Source organism: Nerophis ophidion, linkage group LG04 (genome assembly GCF_033978795.1).
Source record: "Nerophis ophidion isolate RoL-2023_Sa linkage group LG04, RoL_Noph_v1.0, whole genome shotgun sequence".
Taxonomy (NCBI): domain Eukaryota; kingdom Metazoa; phylum Chordata; class Actinopteri; order Syngnathiformes; family Syngnathidae; genus Nerophis; species Nerophis ophidion.
The window spans coordinates 80,895,983-80,917,459 of record NC_084614.1 but is presented as its reverse complement, the minus strand read 5'-3'; the positions used below and the strand labels follow the sequence as shown (position 1 = coordinate 80,917,459).

The window sequence follows — 21,477 nt, the reverse complement described above, 5'->3', positions numbered from 1 at the left end:
CTCATAACTACGGTAAGAGCGGACTTAATACCAACATTTCCTCACCGAAACTTGCCGGTTGACATGTGGTAGGGAACCATGTTCGCTTGACCGCTCTGTTCCATAGTAAAGCTTCACCATCAGCTGTCGGGAATGTAAACAAGTGTTTGTGTGGCTTCCCACCTACATCTTTCTTCTTTGACGTCTCCATTATTAATCGAACAAATTGCAAAAGATTCATGCGATTAAAGCAGACGACTTATAGCTGGGATTGGGCTGGAACAAAAATGTCCGCTACAATCCGTGACGTCACACGCACGCGTCGTCATACCGCGACGTTTTCAACAGGATACTTGCCGCGAAATTTAAAATTGCAATTTAGTAAACTAAAGCGGCCGTATTGGCATGTGTTGCAATGTTAATATTTCATCATTGATATATAAACTATCAGACTGTGTGGTCGCTAGTAGTTGTGGGTTTTAGTAGGCCTTTAAAGCAGCGGTTCTCAAACTTTTTTCTTCAAAGTAGTGACCAATGCAGTAGCGCAGGAGGCGAGGCATGACGCAAGCTCTCCGCTCATAACTACGGTAAGAGCGGACTTAATACCAACATTTTCTCACCGAAACTTGCCGGTTGACACGTGGTAGGGAACCATGTTCGCTTGACCGCTCTGTTCCATAGTAAAGCTTCACCATCAGCTGTCGGGAATGTAAACAAGTGTTTGTGTGGCTTCCCACCTACATCTTTCTTCTTTGACGTCTCCATTATTAATCGAACAAATTGCAAAAGATTCATGCGATTAAAGCAGACGACTTATAGCTGGGATTGGGCTGGGAAAAAAACGTCCGCTACAATCCGTGACGTCACCCGCACGCCTCGTCATACCGCGACGTTTTCAACAGGAAGGCCTAAGTAATCGTCAAAAACGAAGCAGAGGGTTTACGTAACGAGTATATTTGATGTTTTTTTCCACACAGTTTGAACAGTAACACTGCGAGCATTCAATTAAGTGCCGCAGTTTGAGAATCACTGGTTTTAAAGTGTGCAGAGACATGCTGACCGTTGCCTTCACGCCCGGACAGGAAGTGGTCATCAGCCGTGCGCTCTGATGGCGGTGGTGCTGCTGATCCATTGGTAGTAGCGAGAGAGACGCGTGTAGATGCCGTACTTTCCGTCTTTGGCGCAGCCCTCGCCCCAGCTGACGATGCCGGTCAGGAACCAGGTGTCCCGGAACTTGGTGGCATGCGGCCCCCCGCTGTCCCCCTGGCACGAGTCCCTGCGCTGGCTCTGGAAGCCGGCGCAGAACATGAAGCGCGTGACTTTCAGGCGGCTGCTCTCCATGCACTTGCTGCGGGAAACGAAGGGGAGCTCCACCTTCTGCAGCTTGGAGGCCTGCGGCCCCCCGGAGTTGATGAGCCCCCAGCCGCTCACCAGCGAGCCGGCGGAGTCCTGCAGGAGGTTCTTGGTGAAGTCCTTGGGTCCGAAGCAGATGGGCAGGCGGTGCGGGGACAGCTCCACCGGGGCGGCCAGCTTGAGCAGCGCCACGTCGTGGTTGTACGGCGACTCCTGGTAGTCGTAGGAAGGGTGCACGTGCTCCTCGGCCACCGCGTGGTCTCGCTCCGGACCCTCGGACACGAAGACGTCGTGCTCGCCTGAGACGGGAGAGAGCGGACGACGTGAGGTGTCCCAACTATTTCCATTGAGTATTTAGTCAGCCGGCGATTGTGCAAGTTCTCCCGCTTAAAATGAGGACAGAGGTCTGTCATTTTCATCATAGGTACACTTCAACTGTGAGAGACAGAATGTGAAGAAAAAATCCAGGAATTCACATTAAAGAATTTATTTGTAAATTATGGTGGAAAATAAGTATTTGGCTCAAAATCTCACGATACATGGCCCCATTCATTCTTTCCTTAACACGGATCAATCGTAGCAGAAAAACAGCCCCAAAGCATGATGTTTCCACCCCCATGCTTCGCAGTAGGTATGGTGTTCTTGGGATGCAACTCAGTATTCTTCTTCCTCCAAACACGACCAGTTGAGTTTATACCAAAATGGATACATGGATGATCCAGCAGAGGATTGGGAGAATGTCATGTGGTCAGATGAAACCAAAATACAACTTTTTGGTATAAACTCAACTGGTCGTGTTTGGAGGAAGAAGAATACCGAGTTGCATCCCAAGAACACCACACCTACTGTGAAGCATGGGGGTGGAAACATCATGCTTTGGGGCTGTTTTTCTGCTACGATTGATCCGTGTTAAGGAAAGAATGAATGGGGCCATGTATCGTGAGATTTTGAGCCAAAACCTCCTTCCATCAGTGAGAGTTTTGAATGGTTGACCAAATACTTATTTTCCAACATAAATGGAAGGAGGTTTTGGCTCCAAATCTCACGATACATGGCCCCATTCATTCTTGCCTTAACATGGATCAATCGTAGCAGAAAAACAGCCCCAAAGCATGATGTTTCCACCCCCATGCTTCACAGTAGGTATGGTGTTCTTGGGATGCAACTCAGTATTCTTCTTCCTCCAAACACGACCAGTTGAGTTTATACCAAAATGGATACATGGATGATACAGCAGAGGATTGGGAGAATGTCATGTGGTCAGATGAAACCAAAATAGAACTTTTTGGTACAAACTCAACTGGTGGTGTTTGGAGGAAGAAGAATACTGAGTTGCATCCCAAGAACACCATACCTACTGTGAAGCATGGGGGTGGAAACATCATGCTTTGGGGCTGTTTTTCTGCTAAGGGGACAGGACGATTGATCCGTGTTAAGGAAAGAATGAATGGGGCCATGTATCGTGAGATTTTGAGACAAAACCTCCTTCCATCAGTGAGAGCTTTGAATGGTTGACCAAATACTTATTTTCCAAAATAAATGGAAGGTTTTGGCTCGAAATCTCACGATACATGGCCCCATTCATTCTTGCCTTAACATGGATAAATCGTAGCAAAAAAACAGCCCCAAAGTATGATGTTTCCACCCCCATGCTTCGCAGTAGGTTTGGTGTTCTTGGGATGCAACTCAGTATTCTTCTTCCTCCAAACACCACCAGTTGAGTTTATACCAAAATGGATACATGGATGATACAGCAGAGGATTGGGAGAATGTCATGTGGTCAGATGAAACCAAAATAGAACTTTTTGGTATAAACTCAACTGGTGGTGTTTGGAGGAAGAAGAATACCGAGTTGCATCCCAAGAACACCACACCTACTGCGAAGTATGGGGGTGGGAACATCATACTTTGGGGCTGTTTTTCTGCTAAGGGGACAGGACGATTGATCCGTGTTAAGGAAAGAATGAATGGGGCCATGTATCGTGAGATTTTGTGCCAAAACCTCCTTCCATTTATGTTGGAAAATAAGTATTTGGTCAAGCATTCAAAGCTCTCACTGATGGAAGGAGGTTTTGGCTCCAAATCTCACGATACATGGCCCCATTCATTCTTTCCTTAACACGGATCAATCGTCCTGTCCCCTTAACAGAAAAACAGCCCCAAAGCATGATGTTTCCACCCCCATGCTTCACAGTAGGTGTGGTGTTCTTGGGATGCAACTCAGCATTCTTCTTCCTCCAAACACGACGAGTTGAGTTTATACCAAAAAGTTCTATTTTGGTTTCATCTGACCACATGACATTCTCCCAATCCTCTGCTGTATCATCCATGTATCCATTTTGGTATAAACTCAACTGGTGGTGTTTGGAGGAAGAAGAATACTGAGTTGCATCCCAAGAACACCATACCTACTGTGAAGCATGGGGGTGGAAACATCATGCTTTGGGGCTGTTTTTCTGCTAAGGGGACAGGACGATTGATCCGTGTTAAGGAAAGAATGAATGGGGCCATGTATCGTGAGATTTTGAGCCAAAACCTCCTTCCATTTATTTTGGAAAATAAGTATTTGGTCAACCATTCAAAGCTCTCACTGATGGAAGGAGGTTTTGACTCAAAATCTCACGATACATGGCCCCATTCATTCTTTCCTTAACACGGATCAATCGTCCTGTCCCCTTAGCAGAAAAACAGCCCCAAAGCATGATGTTTCCACCCCCATGCTTCACAGTAGGTATGGTGTTCTTGGGATGCAACTCAGTATTCTTCTTCCTCCAAACACGACCAAGTTCTATTTTGGTTTCATCTGACCACATGACATTCTCCCAATCCTCTGCTGTATCATCCATGTATCCATTTTGGTATAAACTCAACTCCTCGTGTTTGGAGGAAGAAGAATACTGAGTAGCATCCCAAGAACACCATACCTACTGTGAAGCATGGGGGTGGAAGCATCGTGACTTGGGGCTGTTTTTCTGCTAAGGCAGGGGTGTCACGCCTATGGTTCATGTTTTGTGTGGCACATTATGAAGCCTAAAATACAAACCCTGTTTCCATATGAGTTGGGAAATTGTGTTAGATGCAAATATAAACAGAATACAATGATTTGCAAATCCTTTTCAACCCATATTCAGTTGAATATGCTACAAAGACAACATATTTGATGTTCAAACTCATAAACTTTATTTTTTTTTTGGCAAATAATAATTAACTTAGAATTTCATGGCTGCAACACGTGCCAAAGTAGTTGGGAAAGGGCATGTTCACCACTGTGTTACATCACCTTTTCTTTTAACAACACTCAATAAACGTTTGGGAACTGAGGAAACTAATTGTTGAAGCTTTGAAAGTGGAATTCTTTCCCATTCTTGTTTTATGTAGAGCTTCAGTCCTTCAACAGTCCGGGGTCTCTATTTTACGATTCGTAATGCGCCACACATGTTCGATGGCAGACAAGTCTGGACTGCAGGCGGGCCAGGAAAGTACCCGCACTCTTTTACTACGAAGCTACACTGTTGTAACACGTGGCTTGGCATTGTCTTGCTGAAATAAGCAGGGGCGTCCATGATAACGTTGCTTGGATGACAACATATGTTGCTCCAAAACCTGTATGTACCTTTTAGCATTAATGGTGCCTTCACAGATGTGTAAGTTACCCATGCCTTGGGCACTAATACACCCCCATACCATCACACATGCTGGCTTTTCAACTTTGCACCTATAACAATCCGGATGGTTATTTTCCTCTTTGTTCCGGAGAACACCACATCCTCTGTTTCCAAATAAAATTTGAAATGTGGACTCGTCAGACCACAGAACACTTTTCCACTTTGCATCAGTCCATCTCAGATGAGCTCGGGCCCAGAGAAGCCAGCGGCGTTTATGGGTGTTGTTGATAAATGGCTTTTGCTTTACATAATAGAGTTTTAACTTGCACTTACAGATGTAGCCACAAACTGTAGTTACTGACAGTGGTTTTATGAAGTGTTCCTGAGCCCATGTGGTGATATCCTTTACACACCGATGTTGGTTTTTGATGCATTACCACCTGAGGGATCAAAGGTCCGTAATATCATCGCTTACGTGCAGTGATTTCTCCAGATTCTCTGAACCTTTTGATGATTTAACGGATCCCTAAATTCCTTGCAATAGCTCGTTGAGAAATGTTCTAAAACTGTTCGACAATTTGCTTACAAATTTGTGACCCTCGCCCCCATCCTTGTTTGTGAATTACTTAACATTTCATGGAAGCTGCTTTTATACCCAATCATGGCACCCACCTGTTCCCAATTAGCCTGCACACCTGTGGGATGTTCCAAATAAGTGTTTGATGAGCATTCCTCAACTTTATCAGTATTTATTGCCACCTTTCCCAACTTCTTTGTCACGTGCTGCTGGCATCAAATTCTAAAGTTAATGATTATTTGTACAAAAGAAAATGTTTATGAGTTTGAACATCAAATATGTTGTCTTTGTAGCATATTCAACTGAATATGGCTTGAAAATGATTTGCAAATCTTTGTATTCTGTTTATATTTACATCTAACACAAGTCTGGAGTCTGGCCGATACGGATGATAATCTGATATCAGCGTGGAATTTTCTTAAGAGGAATGAGTCAGTCACAAGAAAGGTGGGCGTGAAAAACACTTAACAGTCTGGAAAGGACTCATGCTGTCTTTAAGTTGAAGTGGAGTGGCGCCAAGCGGTCACAAGAATTCATCAAGTCAAATTTACGACGCAGTGACTGCTGTTGTTGTGTGTTGTTATCGCGCTGTGACGCGATAACAAGTGACGCGGACCCGCTTGTTTCCAGATATTTTCTAATACGTGCTTAGAGCACGGGTGTCACACGTCCAAGTGTAAAAATGAGCCGAAATTTTGGAATGAAGAAAAAAACAAAAAATTCAGTTCTAAATGCAACCACTGGGTGTCACAATAGCAAGTATTTGTATTCAATTTAAAGTACCAATGATGGTCACACACACACTAGGTGTGGCGAGATCATACTTGGCTACCCTTCCGGATTTTCCGGGAGACTCCTGAAATTCAGCGCCTCTCCCGAAATTAAAACGGAGCTAGAGGCCACGCCCCCTCCAGCTCCATGCGGACCTGAGTTAGGACAGTCTGTTTTCACGTCCGCTTTTCCACAATACAAACATCGTGCCTGCCCAATGACGTTATAACTGTCAGAAGTGATCGAGGGCCAGTTCTTGGTTTATTATGTGGATTTATTGTTAGGCAGTTTCATTAACGTGATAACAACACACAACAACAGCAGTCACGTTTTCGTCTACGGTAAAGCAGTTCGTCTGCCGTAAACAGCAATGTTGTGACACTCTTAAACAGAACATTACTGCATCTACTGTGCATGCATATGGTTAGAAAAATAGTGACAGAGAATAGAACAAGGATGGACAATTCAACCCTTAACTCGACAATGAGTAGATGAGTGTTATGTGTGTACATGTGTAAATAAATGAACACTGAAATTCAAGTATTTCATTTATATATCTATATTTATATACATACATTAGATTTTTCTTAGGGTGTTGCCTTTGGGGAAGTGTTTGTCGATCAGAGTGAGGAACTTGTGGCCGATACAACCAATATTGGCCACAAGTTCCTCACTCTGATCGACAAACACTTCGCGAAAGGCAACACCCCAAGAAAAATATTTAACAAGAACAACATTAAATTGAGCTACAGCTGTATGAATAACAGACAACAAATCATTTCAAACCACAACAAAGCAATTGCAAAAGGACTGCCTACCCCCAGACTAAACGACTCTGAAACCAATAAGGGATGTAACTGTCGCAAGAAACCTGATTGCCCTCTCAACGGGGGGTGCTTACAAACATCAGTCGTTTACCAAGCAAAGGTAACACGCAAGGACATTAACACATCCGACACGTACGTAGGATTAACCAAAGGAGCACTTAAAACCAGATGGAATAATCACAAGGCCTCCTTTAGAAACCAGACTTTGCGGAATTCTACAGAACTCAGCAAGCACATTTGGAACCTCAAAGACAATAATGTTGAATATTCAATAACATGGCAAATTCTTGCATCCAGCACACCTTACAACAGTGGTAATAAAAGATGCAACCTGTTTATTATGTATCATCCAGACCTGTCATCCCTCAACAAGCGCAATGAAATCATTTCAAAATGCCGCCACAGACGGAAACACCGCCTAGGTAACACATGGGCCAATCACCACGCCCCTACGCCTGCCTGTACCCACCCACTCTGTGCCCTATATAAACCATTGTATGTGAATGCTTCCATTAAAATCTCCCTCTCAACGGGGGGTGCTTACAAACAGTCGTTTACCAAGCAAAGGTAACACGCAAGGACATTAACACATCCGACACGTACGTAGGATTAACCGAAGGAGCGCTTAAAACCAGATGGAATAATCACAAGGCCTCCTTTAGAAACCAGACTTTGCGGAATTCTACAGAACTCAGCAAACACATTTGGAACCTCAAAAGACAATAATGTTGAATATTCAATAACATGGCAAATTCTTGCATCTAGCACACCTTACAACAGTGGTAATAAAAGATGCAACCTGTGCTTGAAAGAGAAACTGTTTATTATATATCATCTAGACCTGTCATCCCTCAACAAGTGCAGTGAAATCATTTCAACATGCCGCCACAGATGGAAACACCTCCTAGGTAACACATGAGCCAATCACCACGCCCCTACACCTGCCTGTACCCACCCACTCTGTGCCCTATATAAACCATTGTATGTGAATGCTTCCATTAAAATCTCCCTCTCAACGGGGGGTGCTTACAAACAGTCGTTTACCAAGCAAAGGCAACACGCAAGGACATTAACACATCCGACACGTACGTAGGATTAACCGAAGGAGCGCTTAAAACCAGATGGAATAATCACAAGGCCTCCTTTAGAAACCAGACTTTGCGGAATTCTACAGAACTCAGCAAGCACATTTGGAACCTCAAAAGACAATAATGTTGAATATTCAATAACATGGCAAATTCTTGCATCCAGCACACCTTACAACAGTGTTAATAAAAGAGGCAACCTGTTTATTATGTATCATCCAGACCTGTCATCCCTCAACAAGCGCAGTGAAATCATTTCAAAATGCCGCCACAGACGGAAACACCTCCTAGGTAACACATGGGCCAATCACCATGCCCCTACACCTGCCTGTACCCACCCACTCTGTGCCCTATATAAACCATTGTATCTGAATGCTTCCATTAAAATCTCCCTCTCAACGGGGGGTGCTTACAAACAGTCGTTTACCAAGCAAAGGTAACACGCAAGGACATTAACACATCCGACACGTACGTAGGATTAACCGAAGGAGCGCTTAAAACCAGATGGAATAATCACAAGGCCTCCTTTGGAAACCAGACTTTGCGGAATTCTACAGAACTCAGCAAGTACATTTGGAACCTCAAAGACAATAATGTTGAATATTCAATAACATGGCAAATTATTGCATCCAGCACACCTTACAACAGTGGTAATAAAAGATGCAACCTGTACTTGAAAGAGAAACTGTTTATTATATATCATCCAGACCTGTCATCCCTCAACAAGCGCAGTGAAATCATTTCAACATGCCGCCACAGATGGAAACACCTCCTAGGTAACACATGGGCCAATCACCACGCCCCTACACCTGCCTGTACCCACCCACTCTGTGCCCTATATAAACCATTGTATGTGAATGCTTCCATTAAAATCTCCCTCTCAACGGGGGGTGCTTACAAACAGTCGTTTACCAAGCAAAGGTAACACGCAAGGACATTAACACATCCGACACGTACGTAGGATTAACCGAAGGAGCGCTTAAAACCAGATGGAATAATCACAAGGCCTCCTTTAGAAACCAGACTTTGCGGAATTCTACAGAACTCAGCAAGCACATTTGGAACCTCAAAGACAATAATGTTGAATATTCAATAACATGGCAAATTCTTGCATCCAGCACACCTTACAACAGTGGTAATAAAAGATGCAACCTGTTTATTATGTATCATCCAGACCTGTCATCCCTCAACAAGCGCAATGAAATCATTTCAAAATGCCGCCACAGACGGAAACACCGCCTAGGTAACACATGAGCCAATCACCACGCCCCTACACCTGCCTGTACCCACCCACTCTGTGCCCTATATAAACCATTGTATCTGAATGCTTCCATTAAAATCTCCCTCTCAACGGGGGGTGCTTACAAACAGTCGTTTACCAAGCAAAGGTAACACGCAAGGACATTAACACATCCGACACGTACGTAGGATTAACCGAAGGAGCGCTTAAAACCAGATGGAATAATCACAACGCCTCCTTTAGAAACCAGACTTTGCGGAATTCTACAGAACTCAGCAAGCACATTTGGAACCTCAAAGACAATAATGTTGAATATTCAATAACATGGCAAATTCTTGCATCCAGCACACCTTACAACAGTGGTAATAAAAGATGCAACCTGTTTATTATGTATCATCCAGACCTGTCATCCCTCAACAAGCGCAGTGAAATCATTTCAACATGCCGCCACAGATGGAAACACCTCCTAGGTAACACATGGGCCAATCACCACGCCCCTACACCTGCCTGTACCCACCCACTCTGTGCCCTATATAAACCATTGTATGTGAATGCTTCCATTAAAATCTCCCTCTCAACGGGGGGTGCTTACAAACAGTCGTTTACCAAGCAAAGGTAACACGCAAGGACATTAACACAACCGACACGTACGTAGGATTAACCGAAGGAGCGCTTAAAACCAGATGGAATAATCACAAGGCCTCCTTTAGACTTTGCGGAATTCTACAGAACTCAGCAAGCACATTTGGAACCTCAAAGACAATAATGTTGAATATTCAATAACATGGCAAATTCTTGCATCCAGCACACCTTACAACAGTGGTAATAAAAGATGCAACCTGTTTATTATGTATCATCCAGACCTGTCATCCCTCAACAAGCACAGTGAAATCATTTCAACATGCCGCCACAGATGGAAACACCTCCTAGGTAACACATGGGCCAATCACCACGCCCCTACACCTGCCTGTACCCACCCACTCTGTGCCCTATATAAACCATTGTATGTGAATGCTTCCATTAAAATCTCCCTCTCAACGGGGGGTGCTTACAAACAGTCGTTTACCAAGCAAAGGTAACACGCAAGAACATTAACACATCCGACACGTACGTAGGATTAACCGAAGGAGCGCTTAAAACCAGATGGAATAATCACAAGGCCTCGTTTAGAAACCAGACTTTGCGGAATTCTACAGAACTCAGCAAGCACATTTGGAACCTCAAAGACAATAATGTTGAATATTCAATAACATGGCAAATTCTTGCATCCAGCACACCTTACAACAGTGGTAATAAAAGATGCAACCTGTTTATTATGTATCATCCAGACCTGTCATCCCTCAACAAGCGCAATGAAATCATTTCAAAATGCCGCCACAGACGGAAACACCGCCTAGGTAACACATGAGCCAATCACCACGCCCCTACGCCTGCCTGTACCCACCCACTCTGTGCCCTATATAAACCATTGTATGTGAATGCTTCCATTAAAATCTCCCTCTCAACGGGGGGTGCTTACAAACAGTCGTTTACCAAGCAAAGGTAACACGCAAGGACATTAACACATCCGACACGTACGTAGGATTAACCGAAGGAGCGCTTAAAACCAGATGGAATAATCACAAGGCCTCCTTTGGAAACCAGACTTTGCGGAATTCTACAGAACTCAGCAAGTACATTTGGAACCTCAAAGACAATAATGTTGAATATTCAATAACATGGCAAATTATTGCATCCAGCACACCTTACAACAGTGGTAATAAAAGATGCAACCTGTTTATTATGTATCATCCAGACCTGTCATCCCTCAACAAGCGCAGTGAAATCATTTCAACATTTCAACAATCACCACGGCCCTACGCCTGCCTGTACCCACCCACTCCGTGCCCTATATAAACCATTGTATGTGAATGCTTCCATTAGAATCTCCTGATGATTGAGGGAACCCCTCATGAAACACTTCTGTAGAGATGAAGTAATTATATATATATAGTTGGAATTTACTGAAAGTCAAGTATTTCTTTTATATTTATATATATGTATGAAATACTTGACTCTTAACCACGCCCCCAACCACGCCCCCGCCCCCCCCAACCAAGACCCCCACCTCCCGAAATCGGAGGTGTCAAGCTTGGCAAGTATGGGCGAGATTATTCTGTGCATTTGACCCATCACCCTTGATCACCCCCTGGGAGGCGAGGGGAGCAGTGAGCAGCGGCGGTGGCTGCGCCCGGGAATCATTTTGATGCTTTACCCCCCCGATTCCAACCCTAAAATGATGTGGCGGGCCACTTTAAATGACGTAACGGGCTTTGAGTTTAACGTCTGCGACTTAGCGCGATACGGGGAGTAGCTTCGTGTCTTTCACAGCTACCTTCGTTGTCCGTTTGACTCATTTTCACGAGATCAAACCTTTTTCTAACGTTCCGCACTACTGCTACAAAATAAAAGCACGCACGATTGCTGTTTCTGAGAGCCCCGGCGTTGATGGCGTCGGCTCACCTGCTCTGACAAAGAAGGGCAACCCGGCCTTTTTGGCCTGGACCAGGCAGTGGGCCGCCGTGATGACCCACACATCGCTGAGCAGGGAACCGCCGCAGAAGACTTCCGCCACCTGGAGCGAGGCCGAGCGGGACATGAGCGCCACCTGCGTGTCCACACGCGCACACACAAGACGTGAGCGAGCGCTCCAGGGGGGCGGAGTCAGGGAGTGCGTGATGTCATACCTGCCAGGGAACCTCTCCAGGCAGGGCCGTGTCTCCCCCGACAATCCTCTGGTCGCTGTTGGCCTGCGCCGTGACGGAGGACAGGGTGGGGAAGAAGGACGCCAGAGGCAGCGCGCTGTCGTTGGACGCCGACCTCGCGGGCCGGCTCTTGACCTCCGACCTCAGCGATGCGTTGACCTCCAGTGAAAGGTTGGCGGTCAGGCTGTAGTCGTAGTCCAGCCACTCTTCCGGTATGACGTCGTCCTCCTCCTCCACGCTGGAGTTGCCGAAGTGCGTCCGGTTGGACGAGCGCGGCGTGTGGGCGGAGCCTCCGAGTCGACCGCAACTGAACTGTCCTGTCCGATGACACGCCTCCTCCTCACATGGACCGCCTTATTTTGTGTGTGTGTGTGTGTGTGTGTGTTGTCACCTGTCGGCTCGCAGGTCCTCAGGTCAGCTGCGAGTCTGTATCCATGTGCACAGCGGCACTTTGCAAGCTCCGCCTCCATCGTGCAGAAGTGTGCGCACCCTCCGTTGTTGACCGAGCACTGCTTGCTGATCTCTGCAGGGCAAACACACTCGTGTGTGTGTGTGTGTGTGTGTGTACGTGTGTGTTTTATGAGGGGCCTTTTGAGACATTATTCAGAATTACCTCTTACATACACACTACTGAAACGCTCTCATACACACTACTAAACAACTCTTACAGACTATCGAAACACTCATACACACTACTAAATAACTCTCACACACTACTGGAACCCTCTCATACACACTACTGAAATACTCTCATACACTACTGAAATACTCTCATACACACTACTAAACAACTCTTACACACTACTGAAACGCTCTCATACACACTACTAAACAACTCTTACAGACTATCGAAACACTCATACACACTACTAAATAACTCTCACACACTACTGGAACCCTCTCATACACACTACTGAAATACTCTCATACACACTACTGAAATACTCTCATACACACTACTGAAATACTCTCATACACACTACTAAACAACTCTTACAGACTATCGAAACACTCATACACACTACTAAATAACTCTCACACACTACTGGAACCCCCTCATACACACTACTGAAATACTCTCATACACACTACTGAAATACTCTCATACACACTACTAAACAACTCTTACACACTACTGAAACCCTCATACACACTACTAAATAATTCTCACACACTACTGGAACCCTCTCATACACACTACTGAAATACTCTCATACACACTACTAAACAACTCTCATACACATTACTGAAACACTCTCATTCCCACTACTGAAACACTCATACACACTCCTAAACTCTCAAACACTACTGGAACCCTCTCCCACACACTACTGAAACACTCATACACACTACTAACCAACTCTCAAACACTACTGGAACCCTCTCCCACACACTACTGAAACACTCATACACACTACTAACCAACTCTCACACACTACTGGAACCCTCTGATACACACTGCTGAAACACTCATACACACTACTAACCAACTCTCGCACAATACTGGAACCCTCTCATACACACTGCTGAAACACTCTCATACACACTACTGGAACACTCATACACACCACTAAACAACTCTCACACACTACTGAAACACTCATACACACTACTAACCAACTCTCGCACAATACTGGAACCCTCTCATACACTGCTGAAACACTCTCATACACACCACTAAACAACTCTCACACACTACTGGAACACTCTGATACACACTACTGAAACGCTCATACACACTACTGAACAACTCTCACACACTACTGAAACACTCTGATAAACACGACTGAAACACTCTCATACACACTACTGAAACACTCATACACACTATTAAACAACTCTCACACACTACTGGAACACTCTGATACACACTACTGAAACGCTCATACACACTACTGAACAACTCTCACACACTACTGAAACACTCTGATAAACACGACTGAAACACTCTCATACACACTACTGAAACACTCATACACACCATTAAACAACTCTCACACACTACTGGAACACTCTCATACACACTACTGAAACACTCATACACACTACTGAACAACTCTCACACACTACTGAAACCCTCTGATAAACACGACTGAAACACTTTCATACACACTACTGAAACACTTTCATACACACTACTGAAACACTCATACACACTACTGAACAACTCACACACACTACTGGAACCCTTTCATAAACACGACTGAAATACTCTCGTGCACACTATTAAACAACTCTCACACACTACTGGAACACTCTCATACACACTACTGAAACACTCATACACACTATTAAACAACTCTCACACACTACTGGAACACTCTCATACACACGACTGAAACACTCATACACACTACTGAACAACTCTCACACACTACTGAAACCCTCTGATAAACACGACTGAAACACTTTCATACACACTACTGAAACACTTTCATACACACTACTGAAACACTCATACACACTACTGAACAACTCACACACACTACTGGAACCCTTTCATAAACACGACTGAAATACTCTCATACACACTACTGAACAATTCTCACACTACTGGAACCCTCTCATAAACACGACTGAAACACTCTCGTGCACACTATTAAACAACTCTCACACACTACTGGAACACTCTCATACACACTACTAAACAACTCTCACACACTACTGAAACAGTATACACAGTTATAAACCACTCTCATAAAAAAAAAACAATTGCATTTTTTTTCTCTCACATACCTGAAGTCTTTCCATACACACAACTGAAACACTTTCATACACACTACTGAAACACTCTCATACAAACTACTGAAATGCTCTTATTCAAACAATTGAATATTTTTTTTCTCTCACACATACTACTGAAACATTTTCATAAACACTACTGAAACGCTCTTATACAAACAACTGAATATTTTTTTCTCTCACACATACTACTGAAACCCTTTCATACACACTACTGAAACACTCTTATACACACTAATGATTGTTTTCCCTCTTATACAAACACATTTTTATTTTCTCGCGCACTACTGAAACCCTTCCATACACACCACTGAAACACTCTTATATGCACTACTAAACCACTCTAGTACACACAAGTGAAACGGTTATACACACTACTGAACCGCTCTCATACAAACAATTGCATTTTTTTTTCCTCACACACATTCCTGAAGTCCTTCCATACACACTACTAAACATCTCTCTCATACACACAAGTGAAACGTCCATACACACGACTGAAACACTCTCATACACGATAGTGAAACACCTATACACACTACTGAAACACTTTCATGCACACTACTGAAACGCTCCTATTCAAACTGAATATTTTTTCTCTTTCACATACTAGTGAAACACTTTCATAAACACTATTTAAACACTCACATACACACTACTGAAACGCTCTTATACAAACAACTGAATATTTTTTTCTCTCACACATTCGACTGAAACCCTTCCATACACACTACTGAAACACTCTCATACACACAAGTGAAACGCCTATACACACTACTGAAACACTTTCATACACACTACTGAAACGCTCTCAATCAAACTACTGAAAGGCTCTTATTCAAACAACTGATTATTTTTTCTCTCACACATAGGACTGAAACCCTTTCATACAGACTACTGAAACACTCTCATACACACTACTGAAACGCTTTCATACAAATTACTGAAACGGTCTTATTCAAACAACTGAATATTTTTGTCTCTTACAGATACTACTGAAACACTTTCATAAACACTACTGAAACACTCTCATTCACACTACTGGAAAGCTCTCATACAAACTACTGAAACACTCTTATACAAACAACTGATTATTTTTTTCTCTCACACATACAACTGAAACCCTTTTATACACACTACTGAAACACTCATACACGTAAGTGAAACGCCTATTAACACTACTGAAAGACTTTCATACACACGACTGAAACGCTCTTATACAAACTACTGAAACGCTCTTATACAAACAACTGAATATTTTTTTCACTCTCAGATACGAATGAAACACTTTCATAAACACTACTTAAACACTCTCATACACAATACTGAAACGCTCTTATACAAACAACTGAATATTTTTTTCTCTCACACATACGACTGAAACCCTTTCATACACACTACTGAAACGCTCTCAATCAAACTACTGAAACACTCTTATTCAAACAACTGAATATTTTTTTCTCTCTCACATAATACTGAAGCACTTTCATAAACACAACTGAAATACTCTCATACACTACTGAAACACTCCCATACAAACTACTGAAACGGTCTTATACAAACAACTGAATTTTTTTTTCTCTCACATACGACTGAAACCCTTTCATACACACTACCGAAACATTCTCATACACAATAGTGAAATTCTCTCATACACGCGACTGAACACCTCTCATACACACTACTAAAACACTCTCATACAGTGTATGACAGCGTTTCTCATACACACAAGTAAAAAACTTACACACTACTGAAACACTCTCGTACACACAAGTGAAACGCCTATACACAGTACTGAAACACTTTCATACAGAATACTGAAACGCTCTCAATCAAACTACTGAAACACTCTTATTCAAACAACTGAATATTTTTGTCTCTTACAGATACTACTGAAGCACTTTCATAAACACTACTGAAACACTCATTCACACTACTGAAAAGCTCTCATACAAACAACTGAATATTTTTTTCTCTCACACATACGACTGAAACCCTTTCATACACACTACTGAAACACTCATACACACAAGTGAAACGCCTATACACACTACTGAAACACTTTCATACACTACTGAAGCACTCTTATAAAAACAACTGAATATTTTTTTCTCTCACACATACGACTGAAACACTCATTCACACTACTGAAAAGCTCTCATACAAACTACTGAAACGCTCTTATATAAACAACTGGGAAAAAATTATCCCACACATACGACTGAAACCCTTTCATACACACTACTGAAACACTCTCATACACACAAGTGAAACGCCTATACACACTACTGAAACACTCTCATTCACACTACTGAAAAGCTCTCATACAAACAACTGAATATTTTTTTCCTCTCACACATACGACTGAAACCCTTTCATACACACTACTGAAACACTCATACACACAAGTGAAACGCCTATACACACTACTGAAACACTCTCATTCACACTACTGAAAAGCTCTCATACAAACAACTGAATATTTTTTTCTCTCACACATACGACTGAAACACTCATTCACACTACTGAAAAGCTCTCATACAAACTACTGAAACGCTCTTATATAAATAACTGGGAAAAAAATTCTCTCACACAAACGACTGAAACGCTTTCATACACACTACTGAAACACTCATACACACAAGTGAAACGCCTATACACACTACTGAAACACTCTCATTCACACTACTGAAAAGCTCTCATACAAACAACTGAATATTTTTTTCTCTCACACATACGACTGAAACCCTTTCATACACACTACTGAAACACTCTCATTCACACTACTGAAAAGCTCTCATACAAACAACTGAATATTTTTTTCTCTCACACATACGACTGAAACCCTTTCATACACACTACTGAAACACTCATACACACAAGGGAAACGCCTATACACACTACTGAAACACTTTCATACACACTACTGAAACGCTCTTATAAAAACAACTGAATATTTTTTTCTCTCACACATACGACTGAAACACTCATTCACACTACTGAAAAGCTCTCATACAAACTACTGAAACGCTCTTATATAAACAACTGGGGGAAAAATTATCCCACACATACGACTGAAACCCTTTCATACACAATACTGAAACACTCTCATACACACAAGTGAAACACCTATACACACTACTGAAACACTCTCATTCACACTACTGAAAAGCTCTCATACAAACAACTGAATATTTTTTTCTCTCACACATACGACTGAAACCCTTTCATACACACTACTGAAACACTCATACACACAAGTGAAACGCCTATACACACTACTGAAACACTCTCATTCACACTACTGAAAAGCTCTCATACAAACAACTGAATATTTTTTTCTCTCACACATACGACTGAAACCCTTTCATACACACTACTGAAACACTCATACACACAAGTGAAACGCCTATACACACTACTGAAACACTTTCATACACTACTGAAACACTCTTATAAAAACAACTGAATATTTTTTTCTCTCACACATACGACTGAAACACTCATTCACACTACTGAAAAGCTCTCATACAAACTACTGAAACGCTCTTATATAAACAACTGGGAAAAAAATTATCCCACACATACGACTGAAACCCTTTCATACACACTACTGAAACACTCTCATACACACAAGTGAAACGCCTATACACACTACTGAAACACTCTCATTCACACTACTGAAAAGCTCTCATACAAACAACTGAATATTTTTTTCTCTCACACATACGACTGAAACCCTTTCATACACACTACTGAAACACTCATACACACAAGTGAAACGCCTATACACACTACTTAAACACTCTCATTCACACTACTGAAAAGCTCTCATACAAACAACTGAATATTTTTTTCTCTCACACATACGACTGAAACCCTTTCATACACACTACTGAAACACTCATACACACAAGTGAAACGCCTATACACACTACTGAAACACTTTCATACACACTACTGAAACGCTCTTATAAAAACAACTGAATATTTTTTTCTCTCACACATACGACTGAAACACTCATTCACACTACTGAAAAGCTCTCATACAAACTACTGAAACGCTCTTATATAAATAACTGGGAAAAAAATTCTCTCACACAAACGACTGAAACCCTTTCATACACACTACTGAAACACTCATACACACAAGTGAAACGCCTATACACACTACTGAAACACTCTCATTCACACTACTGAAAAGCTCTCATACAAACAACTGAATATTTTTTTCTCTCACACATACGACTGAAACCCTTTCATACACACTACTGAAACACTCATACACACAAGTGAAACGCCTATACACACTACTGAAACACTTTCATACACTACTGAAACACTCTTATAAAAACAACTGAATATTTTTTTCTCTCACACATACGACTGAAACACTCATTCACACTACTGAAAAGCTCTCATACAAACTACTGAAACGCTCTTATATAAACAACTGGGAAAAAAATTATCCCACACATACGACTGAAACCCTTTCATACACACTACTGAAACACTCTCATACACACAAGTGAAACGCCTATACACACTACTGAAACACTCTCATTCACACTACTGAAAAGCTCTCATACAAACAACTGAATATTTTTTTCTCTCACACATACGACTGAAACCCTTTCATACACACTACTGAAACACTCATACACACAAGTGAAACGCCTATACACACTACTTAAACACTCTCATTCACACTACTGAAAAGCTCTCATACAAACAACTGAATATTTTTTTCTCTCACACATACGACTGAAACCCTTTCATACACACTACTGAAACACTCATACACACAAGTGAAACGCCTATACACACTACTGAAACACTTTCATACACACTACTGAAACGCTCTTATAAAAACAACTGAATATTTTTTTCTCTCACACATACGACTGAAACACTCATTCACACGACTGAAACCCTCTCATACACACTACTAAAACACTCTCATACAGTGTATGACAGCGTTTCTCATACACACAAGTAAAAAAACTTACACACTGCTGAAACACTCGTGAAATCCTCTCATACACACTACGTAAACTCAGCGCGTTTTATTCATGTGTATGAGAGAATAATGTTTCAGTTGTGTGTGTGAGAGCATTTCAGTCGTGTGTGTAAGCGCTAATTTTAAATGAAGTCCCTTGCAGCCCCTCATAAGCGTGTGCTCACCACACTTACCGATCTCACAGTTTTTGCCGCTAAAGTTTTCGCCACACCAGCAAACGTAAGAATTGACGCCGTCTTGGCACACGCCATCATTCTGGCAAGGGGGGGGCTTGCACTGGTCGCCATCTGTGCACGTGTAGAACACACACACACACACACACACACACACACGCAGGCATGAACACGCCGAGAGTCCACAGTGATGGCCGACGTGCAGAACTCACCAATGTACCCCGCCCAGAATTCCATCTAGAAACAAGGAGACGGTCAAGGAAGCTTTGATGACATCATCGTTTGTGTGTGTGTGTGTGTGTGTGCGTGTGTGTTCTTGTCTTTCTAGCCTTCTTGAGACACCAACAAGGAAAAGTAGCTGCCATATGAGGAGGTGTGAGCAATTGATTGATTGATTGAGAAGTTTATTGACATCTTAAAGAATTGAATCCCTGTAACGCTTTAAAAAGCCAAAAGGCTTGTTTCCATTGTGGTCCATTAAATATGTATCACATTTGATACATTCAATTAAAAAATATATTTAACCCGTAACATGTATATAAAGTAAATACATAAAAAAAAAAGATAAATTATGTACATATACACAGGTGATTTGAAAAACAACATATAAAAAGACAAAAACAATATATCCAACAACATATGAAATAACAAGTGTGGGTAAGAAATTGATTTGTGACCCCTTTGGCCAAAATTAATAAAAATAAATAAATATGTATATAGAGACATACTGTAATAACTTCAAGTATATAGTGAAGATTTAAAAACAACAAATAAAAGTAAATTAAGTAGCTTTTTTTCTCACAATGTGTCGACTTTTCTTATAAAATCGAGAACAATTCCTCATATTCTTATCGGTTTCTGTAGTATTGCAATATTTTCTCGTGAAATTAAAATTCTTAGTTATTCATGCAAAATGGTGACATTTGTCATATAGAATTCTCCATCCATCCATCCATTTTCTACCGCTTATTCCCTTTTGGGGTCGCGGGGGGCGCTGGCGCCTATCTCAGCTACAATCGGGCGGAAGGCGGGGTACACCCTGGACAAGTCGCCACCTCATCGCAGGTCATATAGAATTCTGACTATTACTATTTTTTGTTGTTGTTCTTGTTTTGAATAAAATGATGACCTTTGTCACAATTTTGCCAAGTAAAAAATCGTATTAATAGTATAATATTGCCGGCGTTTTTTTTTCCGTTTTCTATTAAAATCGGGACTTTTGTCGGGTAAAATTGCCGCTGTTTTCATAAAATTGCCAACATTTTAATGGATTTTATTTGTAAAAAGCACTTTACATTGAACGAACAACCTCAAAGTGCTAGAGTATATTTAAAAAAAAAAAATAATAATAATAATAATGA

The 21,477-nt window shown here is 42.0% G+C and overlaps 1 protein-coding gene across 1 annotated transcript in view; it reads right to left on the bottom strand.

Annotated features, from left to right (window-relative positions):
* Positions 1-926: 926 nt before the first annotated feature.
* Positions 927-21,477, bottom strand: part of LOC133552019 (coagulation factor VII-like) — a 23,963-nt gene continuing 3,412 nt past the window's right edge. The window contains exons 3-8 of the mRNA XM_061899263.1: positions 20,329-20,353; positions 20,117-20,230; positions 12,573-12,704; positions 12,164-12,498; positions 11,940-12,084; positions 927-1,631 (exon numbers count right to left, since the gene is read on the bottom strand). Of these exons, the coding sequence (XP_061755247.1) occupies positions 1,072-1,631; positions 11,940-12,084; positions 12,164-12,498; positions 12,573-12,704; positions 20,117-20,230; positions 20,329-20,353 (1,311 nt within the window). The 3' untranslated portion in view covers positions 927-1,071. The remainder of the gene's footprint in view (positions 1,632-11,939; positions 12,085-12,163; positions 12,499-12,572; positions 12,705-20,116; positions 20,231-20,328; positions 20,354-21,477) is intronic.